General features: G+C 36.4%; 1 protein-coding gene across 1 annotated transcript; it reads right to left on the minus strand.

Moving 5' to 3' along the window:
- Window positions 1-425: 425 nt before the first annotated feature.
- Window positions 426-9192, minus strand: xab2 (XPA binding protein 2). Its single transcript, XM_004071358.4, has 19 exons — window positions 9050-9192; window positions 8540-8688; window positions 8077-8200; window positions 7788-7985; window positions 7304-7438; window positions 7050-7214; window positions 6815-6959; window positions 6578-6729; window positions 6191-6310; window positions 5709-5840; window positions 3260-3391; window positions 3013-3126; window positions 2702-2864; window positions 2405-2595; window positions 1868-1990; window positions 1596-1767; window positions 1120-1246; window positions 920-1026; window positions 426-814 (listed from the first exon to the last, which is right to left on the minus strand). Exons 1-19 carry the CDS (start codon window positions 9083-9085, stop codon window positions 753-755), a joined length of 2547 nt encoding a protein of 848 aa, XP_004071406.1. The 5' UTR covers window positions 9086-9192; the 3' UTR covers window positions 426-752.
- Between the last annotated feature and the right edge of the window lie 3247 nt (window positions 9193-12439).

A 12439-nucleotide genomic window follows, 5' to 3' on the forward strand; every position in this document is an offset into this window, starting at 1 on the left:
TTTAAAAAAAACTGCATTGTATTTCTTAAAAAATGCCTCAGAATAGTGCAGAAGGGAAATAATTTCAGCCAAAACCCTTCAGTGTCCACAAATGACTCCTCTATGGTTGTGATTATGCTAAGAAATTCTGAGAGTATAAATTAGGATACATAGCAAACCTTTGACTAAAACTGTAACAGCTAAACAAAGTCTTCCTATTGCATGTTAAGTATTTTATAATTAGTTTCATCAAAGTGATTTGTGAATACAAAACTGCTGTTTGAGTCTGGAGACAGTGACTATTAGTAATAGAAACAAATGGTTTTAGGAAATACATGGCTTGTTTAACTAACCAGTTTATGCGTCTTCCTCATAGGTTTAACACTTGTACATTTTAAAGATACCAGCTAAACAAAGTACCTTTCTTTTTTTTCTGTTACGGCAAATTTGACATAAGAGAGCATGGTCACGTTTATTTTAAAGAACTTTCAATAAAGCAAACAAAACACTTGTTTTCATGTAAGCACATAGCAACAGTTCAGAAGAGAAACAAAAAGCTCTTTTGTCTTTTAAACTAGCATTTAAGAAAGAGTGACACCTTGTGGCCAAAGTAGTAATTGTTCACTACAAAATCTAAAGAGACAATGCTCCATTCTATTTTTATAATGAAATCACTTGAAGGTACAACTTAACATGTATTCAAAGTTTAAAATTATTATAATCCCAGATTATATGAAATATCAAAAGTCTTTCTGAAAAGGTGCAGAGTTCTTTCAGTCTTCTTTCAGTCCTCCAAAGACAGCTGTGGGGATGCTCTTCTGCTCCAGCTGCACCTCTGCAAAGTCCCAAAACATTTTTAATGCCTTTTCATTACCAAAGACTAGTAGTCAAACATGTCAAAAGATCAACAAAAAACAGTTCCACTTAGTCTGGCACATACCATCAGGTCCTCGGTCGTCATCATCTTCATCCTCATCATCGATGTTGATCTCATCAGGATTGGCTTGTTTAGAAAGTTCAGCCAACTCACTACGAGATGTATCACTCCTATATGGAAAACAATGAAAACAGCTTTTTTTCAAAACCAGCACATTTTTCAGAACAACATTCTCTTTTTTGGTGAAAAGGCAGTCAAGAGACCTGACAAAGAGAATCTTCTCCTTAGGTTTGGGTTTGTCCAGCTCTGCCTCGGCTGCAAGCTGCTGGGCTTTCTGCTCCAGCATCTTCATATCATCGATGCCCATCTGGCCTGGAGCAAGGTCTGACACTGATGATAGAAAATAAAAAATGAAAAGATAAGACATTTATTACATGAACAATTGTTTTTATGAGTACTAAAATGTATCATCTCTTTTAAGCAGGCCTACATTCATTCCTCAAAAAAAATAATCAAAAAATGTATTGGCAACACTGCACAGAGGAGCTGGATGCCGTCTTTAGCCTGGAAATCCTAACTTCTTTAACGCTGTGGTACTTCAACACATTACACGCTACCAAAAGGTTGAGTAATACTTCTCCAAAGCTAGAATGATTACACCAAAATAAGCAATGAAATGTTATCACAAGTTAAAGACTGAAAAGCATCACTAACATAAGTTGAAACTCTGTTCTCTCACCAGTGCCTGTGGAGCTTGTAGTGGCTTTCAGCATCTGTGAGGACATAAAGTTGACCTGGGTGTTGTAGGTAGCTTGGACACTGCGCTTGATCCTCAACATCTCTCTGATGGTGTCTTCATTTCCATGGCGTATCTCAAATTCTTTCCAAGTCTGCCAGAAGTTTGCTGTCAACTGAAATTGAAGAGAATAAAAGCATTAAGAAGACTTAGATTAAACCCCACTTGTTCCTTTAAAAGGGACAAAAAGAAGTCATGGAGGTGGTTTCTCTTACCCTGGGGTCACAGATCTGAGAACAATAGGAGTAGATCGCTCTGGCCCGATCAATCTCCCCAAGTTTACTCTCCATATCAGCAAATCGCAGACACATGTCTCTGGCGTGCTCATCAGGAAGGACCTGGACAAACGAGAGATGGAAACTTGCAGATATGAGACATTTAAAGATCTGACATTGTTGTTCTGTTTGGGTGCAGACAAATGAATATTTGATCCAACTTCACCACAAATTCTAATAAGAAAACTACCGGTAATAATTGAGCTTTAAATGTTCTGTCATATTCTAGAAAGGGGTCTAAATAGAACACATTTCAAAATCATTTGCATAAATAACTCACTGAATATTAGAAACATCAAATATAACATGAGCTGAGAAACAAAAAACATGATTTTAAGTGTCTCGAAATTTCAGATCATGCATTCATTTTCAATATTAAAGAAAACTGCATTTGTTACAGAAATTATTTTTATCTATTTGCTTTTGTCTGAATTGAGAAAAGACATCAACTGAACAGCTTTAGTGTGGCTTTCAGACCTCGATTGCTTTCTGATATATGGCTCTGGTGTATGTCACTCCATATATTTCAGCTGCTCGCTTGATGTAGATGTTGAACATATGATGTCTCTCCTCGGGTTCCACTGCCTGTGTTGCTCTTTCATAGACAGCCATGGCGTGACGAGCCAATCCATACTCCTCCTCCAGTTTAGCATACAGCAGATAGATGGCTACAAGTGGGGAAAGAGCAAGAAGAGGTCAGAGCACAATACATAAAATTAAAAATATATACTTTAAATTTACAATGAATGCATATGTATATATATTTTAATTTACTTTTGGCAAACTTGGCAGGGCAGCCATCCAAAGCTTGTTCAAATAAATCTCTGGCTCGTTCCAGCTTCTTGCCACCATAACGGTCAATAAACTTGGTGAGGTAGGTGTTCCAGATGTCATACACATTTGGCCACTTAAAAAGTGCGATTCCTCGCTCGTATGCCTGAAAAGCATTAAAAGAAATGTTTCAGAAAACCGCAAACACCTGTATTTCTTCCCAGGTATAGAAAATTATCAAAGGGATACAAAACAAGAACTGGTACAATTTACCAGCCAACCAGAATGAACAATATCTATTTGCAGACTCTTACTTTGAAGCTTTCCTCAAAGTAATTGTGCTCTTCCAGGAACATGGCATAGTTGATGATGATTTGCGGAGTGGCGATGCGGAGATCAATAATGCGATCATATACTGCTTTTGTAGACTGTGGGAGGGATTGTAAAAAAAGCCAAAGAGGAGTTAGACAGCCAGATCTAGGTACACACTTAGCAATTAAACTGTACTAGACACTTTTGGATTTTAGAATATATTTTTCTCAAAACATACAATGAACAAACCTGGAAGGTGCCGAGACTTTCCTCCAGGTCTGCCAGCATAGACCAAACCTTCAGGGACTTATAGACTCGGTTTTGGACCGGCTCAGATGAATCAAAATACTCTGCCTTCTTTGATGGGATGGCTGTGGCTTTCTACAAATATTCAGACATTTTAAATGCAATAGAAAAAATAAAAAATCCGTGGGGCCACTAATGCATATTTTTGGAGTTAACTTTTTCCAAATTCTGTTCAAGACATAAAAAATGTGTAATTTGTGAGGAAACATTCCCCAATAACTAAATAAAAAAAAACAATATCTCTTTTGAGTAATAAATTCTAGTATTTAAAACTTTAAACTATTTAATTGACCAAACATCAAGAAAAGCTTTCCGTGATGACATTACTTGAAATAAACAAAAAAAAAAAAGGAACATGGGATGACCCCACCCTTACATAGATGTGTTCTCCCTACCATGACAAAGGTGGATAAAGGTGGAAAGATTTCATGAAATCCATGGACACCAGTGAAGATAACAAATCAATGAAAAAAAAAGCTTCAGCGCACTGTCTACGGGGTCTAGATGACCCAACTCCCAATGCTAAAGTGCCTAGGATAGCACAAGGGTTACCCAACTACAAAGCTGTGTCATGCAGTTCTCAACTCTGCCACTAGATGGTGCAAAACGTATGGTTATAACGTGCTTGTAGCAACACCGTTCATTGTCATTGATGCTCTGTTTCATAGCAGTGAAAATTTTTTTGCAAGAGTATAATTCACTTGTATCTATTGTTCAGATTCGGGCTGCACGATGTGAGGAAAACACATGACATGCAATATTAGTGATCAATATTGTGATGACGATATAACTTGCGGTACATGAACAAATAGCAAAACAACCAAAATTATCATTTCATTTTCACTGCAACTGTTTAATTTAAATCAGAGTAAACATAACTTAAATTATACCCCAAATGACCCTTGTCTACATAGAAGGCGAACATCTAACATAAAATAGCTCCATCTGATTCAGGGGTCGGGAACCTTTTTGGCCAAGAGAGCCATAAATGCCACATATTTTGAAATTTAATTTCGAAAGAGCCATACAATAATGTAGTGTCCTTTCCCCACACTGAGGCACGGAGACTTAACCTCTTTTAAAGTTCTTTATTCCGATTACTGCAGACCGCAACAAACGCCCTTCAATTAATTCAGCAACTCCTGAATCTCTCCCACCGAGACGAGAGCGCTTCTCCCAACTTTATATTCCCCTGCTCCCGCTGCAGCCCTCCCATTTCCCTTATTCGGCCCATAGCTGAACCCCATTGGTCCAAACTACCTAACAACAGGCTGAGCGACAGAACTGAGAGCCAATCAGATCTCTGCTTGACGCGTTCAATGAACTCCAGAACTTTTAACGCGGCCCAACAGCCATCCAACTCAGTCCGCGACAATTTGTTTAAAACTAAATATACAAATGAATGTGTGCATTTGATTTAATTTTAACATTTTTAAAGTAAAATAAGTCTGTGGATTCTTTTTAATAACATTGTTATTCTGTTGCTAATAAATGATGAGTATTTCTCGTGGTAGTTTTGCTGATGGTCTAGTCTGGTTGATACGTGGTGAGTTTCTGCTTCGTTCAGGCGTTGAGACTTTAAACGTCATCGTAGGTCTGAATGTTCTATAGATGTGAGACAGACTGCTCACATGCAGACGGGGAGTCAAACACACACTCACACGCTGCAGTGAGTGACGGGAAGCGGGTTTTACGTTTTTACAATCCCTGCGCGATTCACCTGCTGCCTGTCCCCACAACACCTCAGCCCCACCCTCTGCTTTCTCCCTCACACATCCCGTCCCCGCATCTGCGCGCTCTTTCTCAGAGACGGGAGCGCGCAGTTTTAGGCACGTCAATTCACAGGTTTCCAGCTGGTACAAACTCTGTGAAATAATAGATAATAGTAACTGATAGCGCTGGCGCAGATTTGTCTCTCTAAGCACCGCTACTACTGCGCGCCTCTGACATCGCATCGCGCCCGAGAAGGACTGGTCTAATGAAAAAAAAAAACTATAATTAAAGATTTGTCTGCGAGCCACATGTGACCATCAAAAGAGCCATATATGGCTCGCGAGCCATAGGTTCCCGACCCCTGATCTGATTGGTCAAAAACCTGAAGGCGTCCATCTGATTGGTCAAATGGATAAATAGATCTATTTGATTTGTTAAATACTTCACGATGTCATAAGATCGTTTTAGCACATTTAAGGTAACCATTTATTGCAATTTTCGCCACCATTTGCAATATGCGTATTAAACAGCTTGATATTCCGATAATGGTAAATTTGCGTTTTCTTGTGCAGGCCTAGTTCAGAGACACTAACGTTTTTTTTTTCATAAATAAGGAACTTGAGAGATTATGCAAACTAAACGTTAAACAAGCATGTTTCTTGTGATACGAGTGTCTTACCCTCAGTATGCGGAGTGCCTGATCATAGTTTTCGTGACGAAGTTCCATCTCGCCGTATTCACACCAAACTGCAGCAAGGTCATCCACCTGCTTGAAGTTCACTTTGGTAGCCTTCTCAAAAATTGTTCTTGCCTAAAATTAGTAAGCACACAGTACAGCAGAGATAAGTGCAAACTCTATCCACCATGAAGTTTGAAATCTGTTTCAAGTAAAACCCATTTGATTCTTACAGTAAATGTTTTACAAAAGAAAATATAATTTGGTAATCCCTGTGTGCTGAAGACAGAGTAATCTGCAGTGCATCAATGTCACTGCATCAATATCACCAAGCATTAGCAGATTTTAAAACCTTAGTTTATGTATAATCTTTGTACATAATGTTCATTAAAACCAACATTTGAGACCCAGTTAGCAGATAACCTAAAGAAAGTTTAAAACTGCTTTCAAACTGACTGGAGAAGAAAGAACTCTCAGTGACTTACATCATCCAGCTGCTCATTCTCCTCATAGAATTTGGCAAAACACACCCAGAGCGAGTGTGGCTTTCCAGTGGCTTTCATTGGATCCACAGTTTGCACAGCCTCTGTAAAAGTGTTAATAATCTAGAAAGAAAGTAAACGAAAGAAAACACAAAAAATTTGTATTTGTATTGTATTAAATAATAGGGAGTTTCATCTGAGGCTTTTTTTTCCCCACTATACACATCTCAAAAGATTCCACATCAACCAAGACTAATTGCTAAAGATGGCAATTAGTAATGTATGTTTACTATTTGCCCACATTGTAGATATGTGATGAAAAGCACCAATAAAAAGTTAAACTATTATGGCATGAAATTGGCTAGAGGAGTACAGGAGCCCAAAATTCACCTGCCGTGGAGTCCCCTCATACAGTTTTACTCTCTTGTGCCACTCGTGGACATTATGGGGGTTCTGCCTTAGGAGCACACTGTTGAGCAAAAGTGGTCGACGAGCTATGAGTTGCTCAAAGCGAGCCAGTCTAAGCTCCAGGTCTACGTCATCTATGGATGGAAAGATAAGAAAGAAGGTAAATCTTAATTGGGTGAATGCAAGTACTGTTGAAAACATGAAATAATAACGACAAACCCTCTTCATCCTGCCCCATCTCAGAATTGGTCTCCATCTTAGCAGCAATCATGCTCTCCTCAAACTGAGCATAACTATCAAAAACCTGTGTAAAGTCTCTTACAGTGACCACTGTAAGGATGGCTTCCTCATACACATCTCGAGCCTTAAAAACAAAAAAAAATAAAAAGGATGTTACATTAACATCTTCCAGTGAATTTTGCATGAAATATTGGAGCTATTAGGAGAAACAAACTTTCTCAAAGTGGCCACTCCTGATGTAATAGTCAGCCAAAGAGCACCAAAGTTTCCCCAGCTGGTCTGTGAAGCGAGTGAGACCTCCTCGGATGATAGCTCCCACATTTAGGGAGGTCACCTTATCAGGATTCTGGGAGATCAGGTCGCAGAGCTCGTGCCACAGCTGAACAAAACATAAAAAGAAAGGTTTAAATAACATGTTCATATTCAAATTGAATGATTGCCCGATAAGTCAATATATCTAAAGCTTACCTGATAGTTGGATTTGCCCTCTTTGGACACAAAGTTCTCATCATTGACGATTGCAGCTAGCCGTACAGCTGCTTCGTCCAAGCGACCAACAGTTCGCAAATACCCTATGTATTCTTCCGCATTCTCTGGAGACAGCTAATCGTAAAAAAAAAAAAAGAAAACCCATTTTGAATTATTTAAGGAACTGTTAGTGTGCATTTCTAGTTTTGAAAAACTTTACATGAAAATCAAATCAAACTTTATTTAAAAAAAAAGTGCTTCTTATGCCTTGCACAACTCAAAGCGCTTTACATTAAAAAAAAAAAAAAAAAACATACACAATATTACAATAAAAACCCAACCCACCCTTCCCACTCCCCTCTGTTAACACATAACACACGACCCCACACAATGAAAACTTATTAATGCAACTTCTTAAAGAAACTTTACTGCATTTGTCTGAATCTAAGAAAATGTGTATTTTCTTTGTGAATTTCTTTCCAACCTTAAGGTATCTGCGGTATACTCGGACAGCCGTCTCAGGCACGGGAAGATTATGGACAAAGCGGAGATACAAGGGCCAGATTCGTGGATGTTGAGTTACAGGAAGGGCTCTGAGAGCGCGGTCGAAAGTCCGCCGACTTCTTGTGATTTTACACTGCAACACGAGGAACTGGCAGTAATCGAGCCATATTCTAGGCATCTATATTCAGGAAAAAAAGGATAGATTATTAACCTTTGAAAGCAATCATTTCATCTTTTTTATTATTAATTTAGCATGTATGGACCATTACCTTGTGCATGAACACCAGAGCCCTCTCATGACAATTGTTGGCTTCCTCATAGGCTGGTTCAGTGATGCATTTCCCTTTAACCTGTTTCCGCCTCTCTCTCAGGTAATTATACCACAACTTATAGCTGAAAACAGAGAAAAAGTTAAGGCTTAAACCTTAAACAAGATCCGCTTTGTATATTTTCAGTTTTAGATTAAAGTAAAATAACCTATTTGTTTAAGAAATGTCGCTTTTAAATTTTAAAAGCTATTCAACTTTTTTCATTTAAGAAACATATCACTAAAACTCCTAACAAGTCAGGACAAACACAAGAATATAACTGGTACTGAATATAATCAAATCCCTTTACATGCCCTAGTTAAAATTACTTTTACTTTGGCCATTCTAAACGTATTTTTTCAAGTCTAATGTTTTAAATAAAAAGCTATTCTTAATAATATAGATGATGATGGAAAGCAGTTACCTTCCAGGTAGTTCCTTCAAAGCCCGCTCATATATCATGTTAAGGTTAGTTTTAAGTCCATTTTGTTTGAATTCAATGTAACGCATCCAACACTTAACAGAGTACGGATTCCTGATGATCTCCTCTTCGTAAGGCAGGTCATCATCTTCCTGATAAAAGAAACACAGAAAACATAGTGGACTCTTTTTAAAATGTGTTTTTATTTTATTTATTTGGAATTATTAACCATTCTCTTTAGAGCTTAAACTAACACGAACAACTGGTTTTCGTTTAACTACGACCTTTGATATTAAAAACATCTATATAAAAATTTGAAAACCACAAAATTACAAGGGCATGGATGGTTAAAACCCTGCAAATAGAGTTAACCTAAACACTGTAGCAGTTAGCATAAATCTCGAAAAGCAACGCCGAGACGCAGTGTGGTTAGCTACACGGAAAGTTAGAGTTGGCCAGAAAACACTCTTAAAAACAAAAAGATAAAATGATATACACCATAGAGTAACTTACAAAAATAACATCAGCTTTTCCGTTTAATGATGGCATTTCTACCAAGAATAAATGGCTTTTCTGGATATTTGTGATGCTAACTTTGGTAGGCTAGCTAGAAGACGCGGTGCGTGCGTTAGCTTGCGTAACTTCCTGTTCCTGGTCAATGAGTGCGCAGGCGCAAGAAAAGACTACATGTCTGCTGTTTGTAGTTTATATATTTATTTATTTATTTATTTATTTTTGATTTGTGAATATGAAATTTCCTTTTTTTATTGAACAATTGCAACATACAGAACCACAAAATGAAAAATTAACAACAATTACACTTCTGAATACAGACTAAACGTGTTACATTCTTAGAAAGATTCTAAATATTAATAAAACACACAAAAAATAAAAAATTAAAACAAAAAAATAAAAATAAATATATGAAAAAATAGATAAAATAAAAAGAGAAAATGCGAGAGTAAACTTATGTTATCATTCCAAAAGATTTACAAATGTTAATTGTTTTGTGAGCTTTTGTATTTTTTGAAGCTGAAATCAAGTTTAAATATTGCTGCAGTTCCAGTTTGAACACAAATAAATCAGGTTTTTTATTAGAAAATTTGCTTTTGTGAAAGTGAAATTTATCCATAAATAATAACATGTTTATGCAAAAGAAAGCAACTCGATCTTTGAGATCAAAGCTATGAAAACCAAATAGTATGTTTTTATAATAAAGTTGTAAATCAGCCAAAATAGAGTCGGAGATAAACTTGTTAAAGTTTTTCCAAAATTTGTATGTGAATTCACAAGACCAGAATAAATGGGCGCAGGTTTCAGGTTGTTTCTGGCAGAAAGTACAGTTAGTGTTTATGTCAGCTTTAAATTTAGTTAAATATTGTTTTGCTGGATTAAATCTGTGTAGAAGTTTAAAAGAGATTTCTTTGACTTTATTTGTTAAGAAGTATTTTTTGTGGTAAAGACCAGACTTTTTTCCATTCAATTTTAGAAGTGAAATTAGCCCAATAAGAGGTAGCCGATGGAACAAAAAACTAAATTATCTTGGAACAAAGCACTGATTTTTGAGTTCAACTGTTTAGCAGAAGTGAAGCAGAAACGACCCAGAGGGGACTTGAGCACATCAGGAGGATGAAAAGTCAGAGAATGAGCGCTGTAGAAACCCTTGAATAATATGCAAAGCCCGGACGGGACGGCATCAAACACTACTGCAAATTCTTTGGGAGTCATTGGTATTTTATACTGCATTGTGAAATCTGAGTAGTTATATAATAATCCAGGTTCTTTGAATAATTGATTGAGGAAAATTATACCATTATTAAACCAGTTACTTAAAAACAGAGTTTTCCTATTATAGACAATATTACAGTTGTTCCAAATAATACAACTCTGTGGAGAAAAGTTGTGTTTGTAGATCAGAGCCCAGGCTAAGAGAACCTGTTGATGAAAATTTGACAGTTTCAATGGGATTTTTGGAATATTGTAGTTACAGCATAGCAGGAAATTTTGTATTTGTATCTGTTTGTAGTTTAGTTGAATATAATTTATACCTAAAATCCATAAGAGCAATCAATTCACCCAAAGCGATAACAGTATATAAAATACTGAGCGATGTTCCCAGTATCTTTGACAGTTTAGTTTAGTCATCCCCCTTTATTTTGTACCAATATCAAACTCTGAAGTTGTGTTTTTTTGTTTTCTTTATGATTTTATATATATATATATATATATATATATATATATATATATATATATATATATATATATATATATATATATATATATACACACACCCAAGATTCCCTGCTTCCCATGAGTCCTAGGAGCTGAAGGCGGGGCTAACCCCTAGGTTGCCACAATATTTATTAACAATCTTACATATAAAAAATATGAACATTTTCCATGCATTATTGCATGGAAATATACATAAGCTCAGCATCGCATCACATCAAGACTTGGCTGTAGAACTCAAATTAACCACTGGTATGGGAATTAATGTAGGGCTATATTAAATATTTTAACATAGATTATTTTAAATAGAGGATTGATTTAAAAAACATTTTAAAAGATTAAAGATAACTTTATTGTCGTTTCAGTCTGCAGTTCCATGAGATTGAAACACGTTTTTATTGTCCAGGGTTTTAGCCAGGACAATAAAAACATGTGAAACAAATAAACCAGCTTCAAATTAGGTAGATACAATGGGAGTGTATAGGTGTTCAAAATCACCGAAATGTTGAATGGTACAAGGAACCAGCATGTGTGCAACAGTCACTGTAGTGTAGACACAGGATTGCAGACATTTGCTTTAAACTTCAGAATGTGTATTCAGTAGGGATGCAAAAGTACTGATACATATCGAAAAATGAATCCAGCACTGGCAGTCACAGTAGTATTGGTTGATACAAACAAGATTATGTTAGCAAAAAGATATAAATCAATCGGGAAGTAAATAATCGGTTTCTGCCAAACTGTAGTTTCTCTTCCTCTTATGCTTTCTACTACTTTTTCCTTTTTATGTACATGTGATGCAAGCAAAAGTGCGTCCAATTACAAGCTTGTTTCTACCAGTTCTGGTCAGTTACAATTAGCTGAGGATGAACCACAGCGAGGGCTGTATGTTGTGTGCACTTAACACAACACTTTTTTCACAGCACTGCAAACAAACAAAATTATTCTGACACTTCTTTTTAACCAGAAAAAACATAACAGTCAAAAACACTCAAAATTCCAGGTTTTAATGTTCAAAGCTGTTATGTCAAAGACATTTTGCATTTGTTGCTTAAGATAAAAAGTGCTAGTAAGAAAAGAAAAGATTTTCTCTGTGAAAAGGCATTTTCATATGTAGTTTTAAATGCCAAATGAGGGAATATGTATCAAGATGCATATCAAATCATGTACGAGGGAAAGATATCCTAGACAATCCTAGTATCCAGATACAAGAGACATTTGATTTTTTTTTAACCAATTCTCTGTTAGTTGAAAAGATGGTTTTGTATGTGGTACCCAGCAGATGAAGCTTTTATAAGTAACACTGTTGCAAGGACCTTGTTCAGGGGCTAAAATTCCTTCCCCATTCTCAAGCATGTTTTAAAATCAGCAATTTCTCTTTGGCACGCTCTTCAAGCCCAGAAACAACATCTGTTGCCTTGTTATTGGCCAATGACATATTTGCGTCAATGCATAACTGAACAGGTGGCTAATGTTGTGGCTGGTGAATTAAGGCCATGTCGGTCTTCACATACAAATTTAGCCCAAGGCTTGAGGCTTAAATGTTAATCTACACGATTGACATACATGAGCTGTCATTATTATTAATTGTTTGTGTAACTAAAAATAGTAAGCATGTAAAACAAACCTTGACATTTGGAAGAGCTTTGAGGATTGATTATGTTTAAATAAAAA

Source organism: Oryzias latipes, chromosome 8, assembly GCF_002234675.1.
Source record: "Oryzias latipes chromosome 8, ASM223467v1".
NCBI lineage: Eukaryota > Metazoa > Chordata > Actinopteri > Beloniformes > Adrianichthyidae > Oryzias > Oryzias latipes.

Coding starts and splice junctions, on each gene's coding strand:
- xab2 (XM_004071358.4), bottom strand. CDS start 9,085: ATGCCATCATTAAACGGAAAAGCTGATGTTATTTTT. Junction 2,865..3,012: donor ACTTTGAGGAAAGCTTCAAA/GTAAGAGTCTGC, acceptor AATGCTTTTCAG/GCATACGAGCGAGGAATCGC. Junction 1,027..1,119: donor GAGAAGATTCTCTTTGTCAG/GTCTCTTGACTG, acceptor TTTTCCATATAG/GAGTGATACATCTCGTAGTG.